Raw genomic sequence first — 20,797 nt, 5'->3', positions numbered from 1 at the left:
CAAGGAAATTGCCGAGAAGATAGTAAGTATATATTAATTCATATACTAATTGCTTGAATATATAATTCAATTAGAGTTAGTGTATATAATTCATATACTAATTGCTTGAATATATGCGTGCATTAGGCTCGATTAGAGGAGAAGCTTAGTCGTGGACAAATTCGAGTCCGGGGCCAAAACGATATCCTCACGCGAGGCGCTCGGGACACCGAGCATCACGGACGTGTCGGGGCTCTTGGGTATGCTATTACTTCAAATGTTATTTATTTAGTTACACAAATGAAATCGTTGCTAATTTGCATTTTATGATTTGTAGGTTCCCGACCGGAGCATCTCAAGCATTCGGCGGGAAGAAAAGGGAAGTGTCGATGTTGTGGCTCGGCAAGCGAAGGAGATTGAACAATTAAAAGCCGAAGTCCAATCCCTTAGCGACGAGAGAACGGCTGCCGAACAAGAGGAAGAAGGAGAGGTGGGCGGTGAGGCGTATGTTCCACAACCATACGCTCCTCGGGATGAGGTACAACCACAAATTTATCTTTGAGGAGTTCATTTCCCTCAACGACCAAGGTATCCTATACAATTTTGATGACCATGCGGCCGCAATCGGCAAGTACATCTGCTGCTCGACAACATCGACAATATTGTGGCCGAGGGTATTTGTACGAGCATGTGGGTGAGATCAAAGTTCCTTTGCCGGGATTACGATGATTCACATGCTCGGATCATGGTTTCGGAAATCTGTGACAAGAGGACGCCGAAATCCGGTCCCACTTGAAGAGTTCGAATATGTTAGGGACGTGTACCGCATGTTCCTTCCTTGGCCTAAACACTTAATTTTAACAACCGAGGTAACTTCTCAACCTGAAATTAATTATTAATGATTAGTGGAGTTTGAATATCTTCAATATTCATCCGTAGTGAAGTAGGTTACGCGAATATATGTCTTTGCGGTGGGATGGATGAACAAACTACTGTTATATATGTGTTATTTGTCGTTATACAGCCATGTTCAAAATTTTTGGGATCATTCAATTACAACCGTTATGCTGCCGAAATTTCGGTAGAAATTAGATAAAATTTGATATATATATATATATATTATGTTCTTTTGTTTAGGGTCCACTCGCTCAACCGCCCTCGAGCGTGATGCGTCAAAGGGGAAAGCTCCGATGCTTTCTCCACAAAGCCGTGGTGCACGGAAGATGAGTTGTTCACGGAAGAGAAGATGGCGTTGATCCCTAATTGCCAAATGGATGATTCATGAATTCCTAAGGCTCAAAGATAAACGTGATATAATCACAATTTCTGTCCCCCGAGGATTCATTGCACCGCGTACCCAGATCATTTTATCTGGAGAGGATTTGCAGCAGGTTGCTACGTGTAACTACATCGGCAAACTGTGGAATGCCTTGTTTGGAATGATGTATACTCTTTTTTAATCTAATTAACCTTATATCAAATTATAGTTAAATTATTATAAGGCGCTAACACTTTTTTTTGGCGAGCACATATGGGAGAGCATCAACGGTACGAGAAAAATTTTCAAGTTTTACGACCCGGAAGCTTCTCACGGTCGCATGGGATCGGCGATGAAGAAGAGTCAGTCTTTTGACGATGCGGCAAGACGATTGGCTAATTGGTTATCATTAATGAACAGCAACCACCAAATGTTCTTTATTCCTTGGAATATCGGGTAAACTTTATTAAATTCTTTAGTGCTAATTGTTCATTTCTATATTATGTCTTCAAATTATTTTTATACTATCTTACTTATATTCCAATATAATTTTCTAGGATGCATTGGACGCTAGTGGTGGTTGCGCCAAAGAAAATTATCCATTTAAACCCTCTAAAAGGCCGCCCAATTCCCGAAGAAATAGAACAAATGATCGGAAGGTAATTATTTAATGACTTCTTATGTAACGAATTTAAATTAACTAACGAATTGAAATGCTAATATAATTTTTCCAAACAGGGCATTCATGTATATAGGGGACGCACATCGATATCTTGGCCCGTGGCAAGGAATTGCACAAGCAAATTGTCCAAGACAACCTAAAAGCCAAGAATGCGGTTTTTATGTTTTGAAATATATAGTGACATCGTCGCACGTGCCAACCCAACCGTTACATAGAAGATCAAAAAGTTTGTAAGTTTTAATTATTGATCATAGTATATAAATTTTATAATAACAAATATATAATATACATATACATAAACTAATATAAATTTTTAATTTTTTTTTAACGGTTTGGGGTAAGAAGCAATACGATCCAAAAATGTAAATTTTACCACTTACGGCGAAAGTGGATCGAACAATTGATGGCGGTGATTCACGGTGACGATTGAGGTTCAAAGGTCGAAGAATTTTTCTTCATTATGTAATTTTTATAGATTAACTTGTAATTAGATTTATTAACTTATTAATATTTTTAACTAATTTTACATGTTTGTGTAATATTTAATTATTTTTATGAAATCAAATTATGTTTTTACCCAAATTTAATTACTAATTAATTTAAAATGTAATTAATATATAATTAAATTAAATAAATATGTAATTTAAAATTTAAATAAATATGTAATTTAAATTAAATAAATATGTATATAAATTAATAAATATAAAATTAAAATAATATAATTAAATTAAAAAAAAAATCGAAAAACTGAAATTCGCGAGACCCTTTACCGTCGGTTGCTACGCCACCTATGGCGTCGGTTTTTGATAAGAACCAGCGCCATAGGGACCCCTCTGGCGTCGGTTCCTAGCTAAGAACCGACGCCATAGGGGTATATATGGCGTCGGTTCAAATAAACCCTTTAGCGTCGCCCTGATAGGCGTCGGTTGCGAATTTCGCAAAAACCGACGCCTAAAGGGCTTAAAAACCGCCTCTAAAGGGTGTTTTTGTAGTAGTGTTGTATCGCTCAACTAATAGGAGGGTACATTGAAGGAGATAGAATTAGAACACATTTCACCAAATTCTTCTTTATACATTTCAAGAAAATGCATATTGGTGTTCAACAAATTCAATCAAGTGTCAATCTTGCAAACTTATTCACAAAGTTATTACCAACATCAATATTTGAGAAGACGACAGTCAAGATCGAAATTCGTCGATTAGAAGATCTCCATGAATGCCTAAATGAGGGGGAATTAGTTTACACTATACTCTTTTTATTTTGATCAAGTTTTGCAGCAAGATTTTTAATGAGGCAGTTATTATAGACATCCAATGGGGAGTGTTATAAATATTAATAATTATGTGGATATCTAAATCTTTTATTTATTACCATTAATTGTAATCAACATTGCTTTTTTCTTAGTTTAATTTTTTCTTAGTTTCTTAATATTTGACTCTTGTATTTGTATAAATAGGGGTTCACCCCATTGGAATAAACAACTGAGAAATTCTCATTCACTTTCTCTTTCTCTCTTCATCTTCTTCTTCTTTCTTCTCATCTATTCTATATTATTTTATAACATGAATATCATAATTACCAATCCTTTGTTTCTTTCAGCAAGAAAGGGAAATAAACAAGTAATATATAAGTTTCTAACATGGAATAATTATCGTCCAAAATTAAATAATATCAAAATTCTAATCAATACATTTATTTCTATTTTAGTTGTTTACATATATATATATATATTAATTTTAATTTTAAATTATAAGAACAATTTGTGTTATATTTGAGACAAAAAATAATTTTATGATAAATTTATATCGACTTTTAATATTATACTCCATTGTATAATTGCAAAATATAATGTGTTTAAATAAGATTTTTAGTAAAAAATACCAAAAATAAATAATTTTATCATTAATTTTATGATGTATACAATAAAAAAATTATAAATACTTCATAATTTAATGTTATAGTTAAATATAATAATAAAATGATAAAAATAGTATAAATATAAATAAAAGTAGTGCTGTAATACTAATTTTATATCATAACAAATGTTGTGCTAAATTTTATACATGTTTTACTAGGTGATTAGCTATATTTTAATTTTCCATATGCTCTAATCTCATAAAAAAATAATATTCAAAAAAAAAAAATCTCATAAAAAAATATTAAATTGTTTTTTCAGAAAAAAAATAAGTAAAGAAAAATAGGATCCCTCTTTTTTTTTTTACCAAAGGATATCTATATATGTTAAAAAAAAAATTATTAGTAACAAAATTAGTGGAATAATTTTTCCAATTATAGTTTTCATTTCCTTTTATAACTATTTATTTATTTATACAATAACTAATATTGATTACACATTGGACCCGTTGATATATCATTTTTACTTTGAGTAATTAATAACCACACTCTTAGAGCATGTTTGGTATTGTTTTCTGTTTTTTGTTTTCAAAAAATTGTTTTTAGAAATGAGAACAAAAAATAGTTTTTGAAGTTTTTAAAAACAAGTCATGTTTGGTTATTTTTTTAAAAAACAATATTAACCAAAAGTGAATTAGTTTTTAAAACAGAAAACAACATTTTGTTGTTTTCAAAATTCTTGTTTTTTGTAACTTTGTTTTCTGAAAACTGTTTTCAAAAAACAAGGCCAAACAAGTCAAATTGTTTTCAAAAAACAATTTTCTGTTTTTAAAAACAAAAAACAGTTTTTTAGTTATAATGCCAAACATGCACTAAATTTCTCTTTGTATCTATATATTTATTGTCATTACTTTTTTTTTTGAGATATTATTATTGTTGTTGTTATATAAATTTTATAAATACACATAACGTTTTTGGACATACTCTTACAAAAATACCATTCAGCCAATATAAAATCTTTGTATGTTGATGAAAATTTTAATTTTGATGCTTTTGAGGATTACTACATTTTTTATTATGAAACAAATTCGGAAACAGACTTAGACTCAGATTCAACTCACAATATTGTTCCAGAAATAGCTACCACTAATTCCAGCATTAGCGCCAACAATAAGCGTAGTCGTAATAGCAAGCGTACTATTACGACAAACAAAAATAATCGCAATAAGAATAAGATGACGATAACAAAGAAGAAGAAGAAGAAAAAGATAGAGAATTCTAGTAGAACATGGAGCTTTGAGGATGAGATAACATTCTTACAAGGATTCATTAACCACTCCAAATCCAAACAACAGCAAAACAACAACAACAACGCCGCTAGTAATGATTTTAATGTGGAATGGAGAAAATAGAATTTTGTATATATTCAAATGAAACAGTGATACAAAGTATTTATACACCAAGAACACCTAGACAAACTTAGGCAAAATATCCTAACCAACATCTGACACAAAACCAGAAAAAGAAGGGGATGAAAATCAGATCTAACTGTTAGAAACACAAATAACTAACACTCAGGAATAAACGAACATAAGAACTAAAAAGAATGAAATAAGATATAACTCAGAACTTAATACCCCCCTCAAGATGGATGGTATATATCATATACAGACATTTTGCTTATGTGGGAGTTTAGTATGGTCGAAGCTAGGGGTTTTGTGAAAACATCTGCAAGTTGAAGGTTGCTATTGACCGGGCTGAGTCTGAGCTTTGATTTGTTAATTTTGTCTCGAATAAAATGGCAGTCAAGTTCGATGTGTTTTGTTCGTTCATGGAATGTTGGATTGTTTGCTATGTGAATAGCTGATTCGTTGTCACAATAGATAAAGGCAGGTTGATCTTGAGGAATTTGCATATCCTTAAGTAGGTATTGTAGCCATGTTAGTTCACTGCCTGTGGCTTCTAGTATTCTACTTCAACAGAGCTTCGAGAAATGGTAGGTTGCTTCTTGGTACGCCAAGATATTAAGCAGTCGCGAATAAAAATGCAGAATCCAGTAGTTGATTGACGTGTTATTGAGCAGGAGGCCCAGTCTGAGTCAAAAAATCCCTTTAGGCTCAATGAGGATGAGGCAGAGTAAAGAAGGCCCTGACCAGGGCTCCCTTTTAGGTAACGGTAAAGATGGTGTGCAGCTTGCATGTGTGGAGTACGTGGCGAGGACATGAATTGACTGAGAATGTTAACTGCAAATGTTATGTCTTGTCTGGAAAGTGTAAGATGTAACAGTTTTCCCACAAGTTGTCGATAGGGAGAAGGATCTTCAAGGGGTTCTCCTTGTTGATCATCTAACTTGATTCTAGGATCCATGGGGGTTTTGGTTGGCTTATTCCCTATATAGCTGTTGTCATCTAAGAGCTGGAGTGTATACTTTCGTTGTGATAACACCAAACCTTCTTTGGCACGAGCTATCTCAAATCCTAGAAAATATTTGAGAGTGCAAAGAGCTTGAAGAGAAAATTTCTCATTTAAAGTAGAATGTAGTTGATTTAGTAGGGATAAATTTGGATCCGTGAGTATAATGTCGTCCACATAAACCAATATGGCAAAAAAACTGTCTTGTGAACCTCTGGTAAATAGAGTGTAGTCGGCCTGAGATTGAACAAATCCTTCCTGAATCAAAGCATCAGACAATTTTTTGTACCATTGTCTTGTTGATTGTTTTAAGCCATAGATCGATTTGTTCAATTTGCACACTACGTTGGGTTCATCAGCAACTTCTGGTGGAAGTATCAAACCTTTGGAAAGTTGCATATAGACCTCTTCATTGAGGTCTCCATTTAGAAACATGTTGTTGACATCTAGTTGTAATGTGTGCCAATTCTTGATAGTGACAATTGCCAATAAGAGTTTGAAAGTGACCATCTTGGCAACCGGGGAAAATGTGTCGAAAAAATCCAACCCTTCTTGTTGAGTATAGCCTTGTGCAACGAGGCGAGCTTTATGTCTTTTTACAGAACCGTTACTGTTCAATTTGATCTTGTATACCCAACGACATCCTATAGCTTTCTTGTTTGGAGGTAAACGGACATATGTCCAAGTCTTGCTTTTGAGTAGTGCAAATAGTTCCTATTGCATTGCTTGATTCCAAATTTTCAGCTGGGATGGTTGACTGTAGGTAGCTGGTTCAAAAAGAGCTATAATGATAGAAATAAAAGCCTTGTGAGTGTTAGACAATTTATCATAGGACAAGAATTTATCAAGATTGTGAGGAGTGGAATTTTGTCTTGGAGAAATGAGTGACATTCATAGTCACGTAAATATGCAGGCTGTTTGATAATCCTGCTGGTGCGTCTTGGTGCTGGAGGTGGTTCTTCTTGTTGAATGGAAGGTTGTTCATTTTCTGGAGTTTGTTCCTGTGCTGAGGAGTTAATATCATTAGCTTCTGTGCTTTGGTCAATAAGATCCTCTTGCGAAGAACTGTTAGAACTAGGAACTAAAACAGGAAATTCAGTAATAATAGTTTCAGATATATGAGGAGAAGGAAGAACCATGTTAGAGAAGGGATCAACATAGTCTTTGGTATTGTTAAGCCGATGGAAAGGATATATATTCTCATGAAAAATAACATTTCTAGAGATAAAAAATTCCTTGTTGTTGATGTCATATAATTTGTATCCTTTTATGCCTTGGGGATATCCCATAAACACACAAGTCCTAGCTCTTGGTGTGAATTTGTTCCTGTGAGCAGTGAGAGTACTAGCAAAAGCAAGACATCCAAAATTTCTCATGTGATCATATTTAGGAAAGTCATTGTAAAGAATCTCATAGGGACTTTTATTTTCAAGATTAGGAGTAGGAGTACGATTTATTAGGTATGCAGCAGTTAGAATGCACTCTGTCCTAAAATGAATAGGTAACTTAGCTTGAAAATAAAGGGCACGGGCAGCATTCAAAAGGTGTTGATGTGTCCTTTCTGCTATGGCATTTTGTTCAGGAGTTTCAACACAAGTAAACTCGTGTAAGATGCCAAACTTGGCAAAGAGATCTTTAAAAGTTAATTCGAGGGCATTATCTGATCTGAAACATTTGAAGATGTAGTTGAATTGGGTCTGAACATAAGCAAGAAAATTAGGAATAATTTGCATAGCATCAAACTTTTGCCTCATAAGAAAAATCCAAGTGAACCTAGTTATATCATCAACTAAAGTTATAAAATACTTGTGGTTCGCGTGTGAAGGAATATGATAAGGGCCCCAAGTATCACAATGAATTAAATCAAATTTGGATTTAGCAAAACCAGTATGCTTTGAAAAATGAATTTTCTTTTGTTTTGCCATAGGACAAACATAACAAGGAGATTTCTTATTAACATTGTCAATGTTACATTGAATCTTATTACAAAGTAAAGCTAATCGTTTGTAGGAAGGATGTCCCAAACGGGAATGCCAAACATCAGTAGTCATTGCATTGTTGCAAGTGTCCGTGCGTGTTTCATCTAAAACATATAAGCCATTGCATTCTTTACCTTTGCCAATCACTTTCTTGGATTGCCTTTCCTGAATACAGAAACCATCAGTGTAAAATTTAACTTTAATGCATTCAATTTTGGTTAGACAACTGACAGAAAGAATATTAAACTTAAAATTAGGTACATAGAGCACATTCTCAAGAGTAAGATCTTTAGAAATGGCAACAGTGCAACTTTGATTTATCATAAAAGATTCATTGTTTGGTAGAATTAATTTGGTAGCAGAAAATTAAGAGAGACTTTGAAATAATTTGGCATTATTGCATATGTGTCTAGTGGCACCCGAATCAATAATCCATGAAGTATCAAAGTATCCAGATGAAACATAGGTGAGAACCATACCTGAATTACCCATGGAAGTGCCAGGATCAGTAGTACTTGTGTTAATTTGTTGATTAGCAAGAAGGTTAAGAAGTTGTTGATACTGATTGGCACTTACTTGAGGTAAAAGGGTGTGAGTGTCCTCGGTTTTGGCCTTGTTCTCTTCATTAGTTTGAATCTGATTTGCCATGGCATCCTTTGACTTGTTTGGTTTGTTAAAACCAGGTGGATAACCATGAATCTTGTAACATCTTTCGATGGTATGACCATGAATGTTACAGTGTGTACAGAAAGGTCTCCCTTTCTTAGGAGATTGAGTTCTTTGGCCTTGACTATCTGGTTTATTTCCTTTGTCTCCTTGGAAGGCAAAGGCATGACTTGTGTTAGGATTATTTCCAGCACAATTGTTTCCCTTTTGATTCTCTTCATGTGTGACCAAGTGGAAAACACGGTTGACATCTGGTAAAGGATCCATTAACAGAATGCTCCCACGAACTTGGGAAAAGTTATCTGATAAACCCGTAAGGAAGGACATGATGTATTCCATGTGATGATGCTCCTGCAATTTCTTGACTCCCCCACAAGTGCATCCATTGCAGGTGCAATTTGGTCTGTAGTTGGCCAATTCTTCCCAAATTGTTTTCAATTTGGTGAAGTACATACTGATAGTTTGAGCTTCTTGTTTCAGGTTCATCATATTCTTTCTAAGGTTGTAAATGTGTGGTCCATTTCTTTGATTGAATCGGACCTTGAGATCATTCCAGATATTGGCAGGGGATTCATCATACAATATACTCGAGGAAATCTCTTTGGAAATAGAATTTAAAATCCAAGATATGACGATATTATTGTTCCTAATCCAAGCATTATACAGAGTATAATCAAAAGGCATTGGTTTAGGAATAGATCCATCCAAGAATCCAAGTTTATTTTTCACAGAAACAGAAAGTTGCATGGCTCTACTCCAAGAAGCATAGTTATCTTGTCCATTGAGAAGTTGAGAGACAAGAACATTACCTGGATTATCGCCATGGTAAAGATAGTATGGATTTGTGGGATCTTCAAGTGGATTTCTTTCATTGATGAACTGCAAATCTTGATTTCCATGTCCAGTCGAAGCAGATGGACTTTCTGTTGATTTTAAAGATGGATCCTCACTTTCCAATTGAGTTGTGGATGGATTTTCATTCGACATGAATGAGGAGCAGAAAATAGAGACAATATCGTGGTAAACAGGATGTCGAAGAAGAAGATAGGAACACGACGACTGTACCAGAGAAGAAGACCAAAGAATCACAGGACCGGTCAGGGAAAGTATTTCTTTCCCTACTTTGATAACATAATGCAGAATGGAGAAAATAGAATTTTGTATATATTCAAGTGAAACAGTGATACAAAGTATTTATACAGAGGGGATGCCACACGCATCAACCAAGAACACCTAGACAAACTTAGGCAAAATATCCTAACTAACATTTGACACGAAACCAGAAAAGAAGGGGAAGAAAAACAAATCTAATTGTTAGAAACAGAAATAACTAACAGTCAGGTATAAACGAACATAACAACTAAAAAGAATGAAATAAGATATAACTCAGAACTTAATAGATTTCTTCCTTTTCATTCGAGATTCACTCATGGCCTCTATTCCAAACCTAACCAAGAGACAATTATTTGACAAATTTCGTCGCCTTAAGAAAAAGTTTAATGCCAACCGATGAAGTTATCGCTTGCATCCTCCTACTCATTAGCACGATCAGAAGGTGTTTGAGCTCTCCAACATAATTTGGGGTCATGATGATCATGATCATGACCGCGATTTCAATCATGATGATAAAAATAAACAAGTAACAATTAGTGGCTCAGATTGAAGCGAGAATGATAATGATGAGGATGATGATGATGATGATGATGAAGTGTTTTTGTCCGATGAATATGATATTGTTATTCTATTGCCTGAAGCACTTGAAGATTATCTTTTAGATCATGTTGTGTGTTTTGATTGGCTGGAAAAAATGGATGTCAAGAAATTGGAGGAGAGTTAGAAAAAGGTTAAGGTTCTTGAACACAAATATGTTATCGAAAAATCAAGTTTGGATATCTTTATGAATCGTTTGAAACTTCAACCCTAGGGACTACAATATAATTAGAATATATGCTACTCTTTTTATTTTTTTTCTCTTTTAAAAGTTCAATATTATTATTTTATTTTTTCAGTCTTTAGTGAATTTTTAAATTAAGGCCATTTTATTTTAATTCTTTTCATTATTAACTAAGATCCTAAACATCTTATTATCTTTTTATTATTTTTTTTTATTTGCATCTCCAACTTTTGAAAATCAATATATATAGGATCAATATTTATTTATTCTCTCCTTAATTGTTTTATTTTTTTTTTAATTTTTTTATTAACTTTATAAATATTTAATTGATATAAAATATATACATCTATTTATTTATTTTTTTAATTCTCTCATGAGACTAACCCCAACGTTTCAAAAAAAAAAATGTACTTCATCTAATGTCTCTTCCTAAAGAGACTATCGTTTGTAATGTTGAACGACATGTCAGTGACCTAATAATGTTGAACGACATGTCAGTGACCTAATAATTAACATATATTTCAATTTTATTTTTTTTTTGATATTTTTTGGTTTATGAGATCTGTATATATATAATTTTGAAATGCAGCATTATCATATATATATTTTTTACAAATTTGAGTATTATTAAATGTCTTGAATTATATATGTACATATATAGCATATTGATAGATTATATGAGGTTAATTCTTTTGATGTGTAGTTGATGCTTCAGATTTGATATTTGTAGTGGTGATCTAATAATATAATGTATATATATAGTTTTTTTTTAATTGTTGAAATTTTCCTAATTGATGATCATTAATTAATAGAATTTTTCTGAATTCTGGTAATTTATATTTTTTTAATTGATGATCATTACTATATATTAAAAATTAATGAAATTTGATTTTTATTATAAAAGGTAAGTTTGTAAATGTCTATCAGAAATTAACATATTGATCATATATATTCCCATAATTATATATGTTATAATTATAATAATATTAAAATATATGCGTATTATTATTCTTGTGTTTTTGTAATTTGTAAATTATTAAATTTATTCATTATTTGTTATATATAGATATTCCTTGTAGAGTTAAGCTTCCATTTGGTGTATTACTTGTTTTATTTTTTTAATTCTTTTATTAACTTCATAAATATATTGTTATCCTAAATTTTGCACTCTGATGTGGCATCACGAGACTGGTGACACGTGTAGTCTACTTAGAGCATCTGCTCAGAACGATAGACCGAGCAGGACGCCTCCCTGGCACATCCAGAATGAGATATTCAACGAGCCGTGCAGGGCAATCAACACTTAGCAAATTTAGCTTTCGCATCATGAGTCATCAGCTCAATCCCTACAACTCAGAGATCAACTTACGTGGATATGGCACACACACGATCCCACTATCATTGTACTCAGCCTCAATCCCAAGATCCTTGCATTCAGCATTGATCACACGATCTTTCTGTTTATGCGCATTGTAACGAGAGAGGAAACTCTTCCTCCTCAAGTTTCTCAGCCCTATAAATAGTGAGAAATGTTCACTAGGCAAAGGAGCCGATACACAGCTAAGCTAAGGCTATACTATTATCTAAGAATTATATATTCAGAGATACTGTTGTAAGAGCTATAAGAAAAGGAATCTTCTTCCTTGTTCTTAAGTCAATACAAATAACGAGGATTAGGCTATTACCGAACTGCTCGGGGTTGAACCTCTATAAAATTCTTGTGTCTTATTATTGCTTTATTATATATATCCATTACGACATATCGTTTATCGCTTATCAAAAAGACTCATTATCGTTGGCTAAAAGCGTAGTCCACATTTTGGTGCTTTCACTGAGAGAAGAATCGCACATCCCTCTTTTCGACATTCAACACGATGGTGCAAACTTGTAGAGGCCTGTCTAACCCAGCAAATTCACAGACGCTAGATCCAACATTGTACGACGCAGGGAGTTCAAGGGTTCCACCCGCTGTCAATCGTGGACAGACGGGAAGCGTGGTGAATGGTGGGATAGCTCCTGTTACTGAAACTGCGCCTGGTGTACAAGAGACTGGGAATAATAGTTCTGCACACAGCCAGGGCATTCATAACACGACTATTCTGCCAGGTATCAACGCCTAAACAAGCATCGGAGACGCAACCGAATTGCAAAATCTCTGTGCTGCGCTCAGACTCATGCAGAGTCATAGCAACACTCTGCATCATGATCAGGATGAACTGCGTGTCGCAGTAAATCTCGTGTTTGATGAACAGAGGCGTATGTTCGCTGAATGGAGAGACAAAGAGATGGAGGCATTAAGGGCTCAACATGCAGAGATCGAAGATCGTAGTCGGCAAGCTACCATGCTGATACAAAGAGCTTACCAGACTGAAGGCCAGCAAACGCCGAACGTCATTCCCCTGGGAGAAATGGAGGATGACCCGATGATGAATGCCTCCCAGACAACCAATGGTCAGCCGTCCAATCCCCGGTCACGAGTTCCACTCGTGGGCCAAGAGGTAGGCTGACAGACCTTGTCCGGGAATTCATCAAGAGGAGCCATACCTGACGAATCCAATCAGGATAATGGAGTCATTCCGCCTGTCAACCAAGCGAATCAATCACTAAGGCAACCAGGCTCTTTTGTGTTCGATAGGCTGGGAATGACCCATGACCTAAGGGACGATCTAAACAGAAGAAGGGGAACAGACGGGCAGAATACTACAACGATCGTGCAGCCCGGAGCCCATACTCAAATCCTCGCTCAGAAAGACGCTGACGTAATCCAAACCGACCAAAATGCCAATTAAGTCAGCCCAGCCGTACAGGCCCAGCTTGACGAGTTGAAGAAAATGTTTCATGGCATGGCCGGACAACGTAACAATGATCTTGAGTTAGACCGTGCTCGCGGAACTCCCTTCTCACCCGAAATCAATCTCCTGCCACTGCCCCACAAGTTCAAAATGCCAACATGGAAGATGTATACTAGGAGAGAAGATCCTCTTTCCCATCTCAAGTATTTTGAGATGCAAATGGATTTACAAGGAGTACGAGGGGACGTATGCTGCAGAATCTTTCCCGCCACTCTGTCGGAGGCCGCACATCAATGGTATTTCAAGTTGGTCCTGGAAAGTTTAGTTCATGGAAAACCTTCTCTTCGAAATTCCATGCACAATTCTCTTCCTCACGTCAGCTCCCATTGCATCTGGGAGATTTGGTCAAAGTAAAACAACGACCAGGCGAGCCACTCCGGGCATATATCAGCAGATTCATGACGGAAGCGACCAAAGTGTCGTGGGTAACCGAAGATGGAAAGTTATCCGCGATACTGGGTGGCATTGAAGTCCTTGGTGAACTATGGAAGGATATAAGGAAGAATGGACCGGTCGGCTCAATGAGTGATTTCCTTGATCTAGCCGAAGGCTTCATCAAGCTCAAAGAAGCCATTCAACGAGCAGAAGGTGAGCAAAAGCCGGGCGAAACGAAGGCTCCTTCCACTGGAACATCCGTCCAACTTCCCAATTATTCCAGCAATTCAAGTTGCAAGCGTTCAAGCAACAACCTCAAGCAAGGAAACGGGAAGAAAGGAAAATTCATCGAGAAATCCGGACAGACTCCCCGTGATCATGCCAAACACACTGCATTCACTATTCTAACTGAAGATATTGAGAGTGTATATGGCAACTCAGTCGTTAATTCTGTACAAGAAGCCCGAGCCCATGAAGAAAGATACCAACAAAAGGGACATGACGAAATTTTGTCAGTTCCACGGAGACTACGACCACGACACCAACAAATGCTACAACCTGAAATGGGAAATAGAATATCTGATCAAGAAAAATAACCTGCACTTACAGAAGTATGTCAAGGCCAACCAAGGTCAGAACAAACAGGATCTGTTACCTCCACCGATAGATGGACACTTGCAAGTCATTATTGGAGGCCCACACATCGCTGGAGATACGGGCAAAGCTCAAGAGAGATATGCCTGAATAGCTCAGTACGAGCAAGAAGAAGTCATCCTGGCCGTGGAAGAAAGGAAGCCCAAACTTCCACGAGCAGGAGAGCCAACCATAACTTTCAACGATGAAGATGCTGTTGTTGGGTTTTATGCCCTAAATAAAACTCATTTCAATATAATCTGATTTACTTATTAATATAGATCAGAAATAACATTTAATGTTGCATGGTTCACATGATTTATTTCATGATTATATGTACATAATGTATAAATTCATCTGAAACCCTTTTCACATACTTGATCCTGTTTATTGTGCCGTCAACACATTGGAAAGTAAACATGACTATGTGAATAAAGTTTAGGGTTTTACTGATATGATAATCTACAACAGAGTTTACTTGCATTTGGAGAATTGCTATGTTCTTTCCAGAGCATTGGTTAAAGTAAAGCTTAGGTTGGATGCATGGAGTATGCATCGGAAGGGACCGATATTGAACTTTGACTTAGATTTATTAAACTTACCGTAATATCTATTCAAGTCAATATCGCCTAGTTGATCCTAGATCAAATATTCTTAATCCTGTTATGATTAGGCTCAATCTTGAAAGGCTATTCGTGTTCTTTGATTTGTTAGTTAAGCCTACTTTTAGGTCAGGGTGATACGTACATTTTGGGAACACGGTAGTGCAATTGAGTGGGAGCGCTAGCATAAACATGGAATCTATAGCTTCTATCTGGCGAATAGTAAGCAAAGGATGATCTCCTTCGAGCTTGACCAAACGAACATAAATGGTGGAGTACTCATTTCACATAAGCTGAAATATCATTTATACGGGATCAAGTGTTTTAAGGAATAAATACATTGTAGGGTGTAACGGTAATCTAATCCCTTTACAGTGTAGATCGTTCATATAGAGGATCATTGATAAAATTAGGATTATAACAATTGATAACTAATGATGCGTCTATATGGTGGAACATATAGAGCATTCTATATACTGAGAGTGCAATTCTAAGTTCTATGCGTGGATTCAACGAAGAATTAATAAGTTAGTGAATTTTAGTGCTAAATTCTTGATCTACTTATTGGAAGCTCGGTTATATAGACCCATGGTCCCCGCACTAGTTGAGATAATATTGCTTGTAAGACTCATATAATTGGTTTTGATTAATCAATTATAATTATCAAATTAGACTATGTCTATTTGTGAAATTTTCACTAAGTAAGGGCAAAATTGTAAATAAAGAGTTTTAGGGGCATATTTGTTAATTATGATACTTTGTATGGTTCAATTAATAAATATGATAAATGACAATATTATTTAATAATTATTTATAGTTATTAAATAGTTAGAATTGACATTTAAATGGTTGAATTAGAAAATTAGCGTTTTTGAGAAAATCAGATGCAGAATTGAGAAAACTGCAAAATCCAAGTAAGGCCCATTACTGTACATGGCCGGCCACTTGGTTTGAATTTTTCAACTGATATTTTCATTATTTTAATGCCAAATAATTCAAACCTAACCCTAGTGGAATGCTATAAATAGATAGTGAAGGCTTCACGAAAATTACACTTAAATTTTCTATTTTTCCTTCAGAGAAAAACCCGAGCCTTCTCTCTCCCTATCTTTGGCTGAAGCCACTCTCTCTCTCTTCCTCATTGAGATTTCGAAATACTTAGTGTATGAGTAGTGCCCACACATAGCAAGTGATACCTCAACCATAGTGAGGAAGATCGTGAAGAAAGACTTTCAGCAAGAAGGAGGTTTCAACATCAAAGATTCAGAGAAAGAGATCCAGGTTCAGATATTGATAATGCTATGCTACAGAAAGGAATCAAGGGCTAGATATCTGAACGCAAGGAGTCATTATATTCCGCTGCACCCAATGTAAGGTTTCCTAAACTTTATATGTGTTTATTTCATGTTTTAGAAAGTTCATATTTAGGGTGTTAATAAACATACTTGTGAGTAGATCTAAGATCTTGGTAAAATAATATCCAAAAACTGGCCTCAGAGCCATGGTAATTAATTTACTTGCAAGAAATTTGGACTTTAAAACGATTGTTTGTTTGTTTTTGGATGGTATCATGTTGTATTGAGTGTTATTTTATGATTGATTGGTGTTTGTGAATTTTCGTAAAAAATAATTGAATATCTTTTTCTGGAATTATTTTTATTGGATAGTATGGAAAAAATTAAGCAAGTTACTTTTTTACAGAACTCAATTTCGATTTCATTTGAATTAGTTATGATTTTTTGAAGTTTCGAAAAAATCGGGTTGTGTCGCTGCACCACGTGCGCGCGCGGAGAGGCTGCAAGCAGCCCCCTGCGCCTACGTTTCACGCCCACGCAGCCCCAAGTGCGCCCATGGACAGTATGCTTGACAGCTCACAATTTTTTTTGTTTTTCTTCGTTTTTTCATGCTTTTTCATGGAATTAACTTCTGATTTTTTGTGTAGTTCTGTATTTATACTATTACTATTCCTAATTTAATTCTAATTATCATTATGAATTAATTTAATATTTTTTAAATTTAATTCAAGATATTAGTGTAATTTGAATTTAAAAATAGTTAGTATCTATCTTTTTTTGCTTAATAATCTATCTTATTTTTAAATTTGATTATATCTTATCTTATTTTTAAATTTAAGGTCAGATTTTAAATTTTTAAATTAAATCTTTTTTTAAATAATTTTACCTTATTTAAATTTAAAATAAGATAAATATAATCATGTAATTTTAAATAGATGTAAGATATTTTGCTAACTTTTAAATTTTGTTATTTTATTTATTTAAATTACATTTAAAATCTGAAAAAGATATTCATTTATCATTTTTTTTAATTTTTTATTTAATTTTTTATTTATAAAATAACATTTAATTTTTAATAGTAGTTAGCAACTTTTGAAATGATATTTAGGTTGGTTGAAACCTAATTTTTCAAAATTGTAGGTTTAATTTTAAATTTAAAATTTTTTTAATTTTCGAAATTTCTTTTATTTTATTTTAAATTTTCGAAAATAAATATTTTATTTATTTAATTAAAATTTCGAAATTGTTTATTTATTTAAAATTAAATAAATCCTACATCCAACTATCCAGCTAACCTTGTTGCAGGAGTATGTGTTTTAGCTTGTGTGTAAGTTTTCAAAACCTATTATTACTTGATTGCAAATAGCCATGGTTACTTTTTTCCAGATCTAATGATCTGATGGCTCCCTTGGTCAAGTAAATAATTTGTAACAGGTATATTTACAATCTTCTTTCATCTGTGTATGACCTAGCAACATGATAGGACCCATCCAAAGTGTGCCTGTGTGAGCCTATGTGTTTAATTTCATTATAGATGCATATAGGTTATTGTTGCTAAATAAAATATCATAGTTTTTTGATAGATTTTATTTAGGCCCATTTAGTTTTGGGCCTATTCAATTAATAATAGTTGTTCATTTTAAGGTTAAATTCCTCTCTTTTGGGCCTTGTGTGAGAGTTGGGAGCCATAGTAGTGGGTACGACATACTGAACCCAGCACCCCCTCACATGAACCACCCCAATTGTGAAGGTTCATTTCCCTGATTTGAATAACTGTACTAGGTTAATTAAACTAGTTTAACCTAATAACATTGATTAGCAACATAATTAATTTCATTTTTTTTAAATTAATTTAAGAAAATTATAGTTTAAAGAATTTTTTATTCTAAGTTAAACTATATGTATTTTCTAGTATTTAATTAAATATAGAATTATAACCATCTAGATTCTTTCTGAAGCTTAATTTAAATTTTTCATTAAATATTCCTATTTAAGTTGATATTTAGTTATCTACAACTAACCAACTTAAATCTGAATATCTTTTGGATTTAAAATTTCAAAATTAAGTTGAGGAATTTTAGGCATTGGTTATTAAGATTCTTTAGATATTTTTTAAGTTAATATCTTTTCGAATATTAACTTAAAATGGAATATTCTAAATATTTTTAAAGTTAATATCTTTTCGAATATTAACTTAAAATGGAATATTTTTTAAATTAAGTGGTTACAACTTAATTTTTGATATTTAATTAAATTTAAATTTGAAAATATTTAAGTTCTAGATTTTTTCTAATACAACTTAAATTAGATATTTTTTCAAATTGTGTGGAAAAGATACTTAGTCAAATAAGATATTTTCTAGATAGTTATTTCTAGACTACTTATTATTTCTAATATTAAATAGGAAAATATTATACATTGTGAAATTAATTATTTATATAATTAATTTTGGTACAACTTATTTTAAGTATATTTTTCCTAGTATTAAACTAGAGATTAATAATTAAGCCTTCTCTACACTTAATTATTTATTTCTTGAATTTAATACATTTAATTAATTTGAAAATTAAATATCTAAGTTGATTTTCATCATGATACTTAAATGTTTCTTTTTCATGACACTTAATTAAATAGAAAATTATTTTTAGTTAAAATTTAATTTTTCAACTAAATTTAAATAATTTTCAAAATATATTTTTTCTTTATTTCATTAATCAAATTTCGAAATTGCATTTCTTAACTGCTGGAATATCGAATTTTATTTGAAAAATAGATTAAAGTTGTAAATTATTTATTTTAATTTTGGACCAACTTAAATCAATGATTTTTTTATTAATTGATTAATTTAAAATAAATTGAATTAAAGTATATTATTAGAAATTGAATTAATTAGTCAAAGAAAAATCTAGATAGATGATATTTTTGCTTGAAGTATTTTTCTAGTGTATTTAATTGAATAGAAAATTAATATTTAAGTTGATTTTCATCATCATACTTAAATATTTGAAATTTTTCTTATATATATTTAATTAAATAGGAAAATTATATTTTTTGTTGTAAATTAATTTTATTAATTAATTTTGGGCCAACATTAAATTAGAATAATTTTTCCAGGATTTATTTTTTATTTTAACATGCATTTTTTAAAAATTGTATTCTTAAATACTTTAATTTTTCGAAATGCAATATATATTTATAGATAATAAAATTTGAGTTGTAAATTAATTTTGTAACAACTTAAATTGAATATTTTTCTAAATATTTATTGGAAATTATTACTAAGATGGAAATAATTCATGTTATTTTCATATCCATCTAAGTAAAATTTATAAATATTAAATTAAAATTTATATTTAAAATTTTTCATTCTAAATTGGAAATTTCAATTAAATAAATATACATTTAAAATAAATAGATTAATAAAGAAAATCAAAGAAAATACAACTCTCTTTAAATAATGAGCTTTATTATTAAGATATTCGATCTCCATTGTGGGTTTTACACCGCGTTTGTTTTAGTGAGTAATCCTCCCTAATGGAGGAACGTTCATTAGCAATTTCGCACCGTTTAATCTCGAATGATAAGTAGTTTGTAAGTGTTTTGTATGGTATGAATCACCCTAATGGTGGCGACCATACTTGACTTGTAAATTATGAAACAATGGTGGAAGCTCATAAGATAGAATTGCCTTGACTCTCGCCTAAACGGGACAACGCTGAATTCCAATCTTGATCGAATAAAAGGTTGCTAGAATGTTTAACATTTTAGATGAGCTGACAACTCTATTCAATGGATGGTAGCTTTGACTCTCGCCTAAACGGGACACTGATATCAGTTTGTTGAAAACCTTGGAAATTATTTACGATTGTAAGTTTTAGTATTTTCACTTGTCATTCCTACTTGCTATATGTTTAATAATTTCTGAATTGTGTATGAATTTATATTGAACCATGTTATTTTCTGTTATTAAGTTGTAGTTTAATTTCGAATCTTCATTGTTGGTCTAACTTGGCTTGTTTATCTAATGAGATAAATCCCTAGTGGATTTTCACCATTAGACATACATAATAGTGTTAGATCTCGAAAGATAAATATTGTATATGCGACATCTAGCTGTTCATCAATTGATGACACCTTAGAATAGTATTTTTACGATATGAAACAAGAAGATTGTATAAATAAGATTACTTTGACTTTCGCTAATCGAAGCATCGTTGGATTCTTATTTTAAACGAAATTATCCTAAGTCCTCTTAGCTTATTCATTTCGAATTAGCTCAATAACATATCATTGGATGAATGGTCTATAAATCATT

At 32.9% G+C, this 20,797-nt stretch overlaps 1 protein-coding gene and 1 long non-coding RNA gene across 2 annotated transcripts; one reads left to right on the top strand and one right to left on the bottom strand.

The window, feature by feature from the left end:
- The first annotated feature begins 1,599 nt into the window (after positions 1-1,599).
- On the top strand, positions 1,600-2,003 carry LOC133031118 (uncharacterized). The gene is made up of 3 exons (XR_009684619.1): positions 1,600-1,693; positions 1,795-1,896; positions 1,976-2,003. It is a non-coding gene; the product is annotated as an uncharacterized LOC133031118 (long non-coding RNA).
- Positions 2,004-5,736: 3,733 nt separating this feature from the next.
- LOC115723750 (uncharacterized mitochondrial protein AtMg00810-like) lies at positions 5,737-6,696 on the bottom strand. Its single transcript, XM_030653227.2, has one exon. The coding sequence runs from the start codon at positions 6,694-6,696 to the stop codon at positions 5,737-5,739; it is 960 nt and encodes a 319-aa protein (XP_030509087.1).
- Positions 6,697-20,797: the final 14,101 nt, after the last annotated feature.

The sequence above is a fragment of the Cannabis sativa genome, chromosome 9 (genome assembly GCF_029168945.1).
Source record: "Cannabis sativa cultivar Pink pepper isolate KNU-18-1 chromosome 9, ASM2916894v1, whole genome shotgun sequence".
Taxonomy (NCBI): domain Eukaryota; kingdom Viridiplantae; phylum Streptophyta; class Magnoliopsida; order Rosales; family Cannabaceae; genus Cannabis; species Cannabis sativa.
Note: the sequence above shows the minus strand (reverse complement) of the source record. Positions and strands in the feature narration are given on the sequence as shown.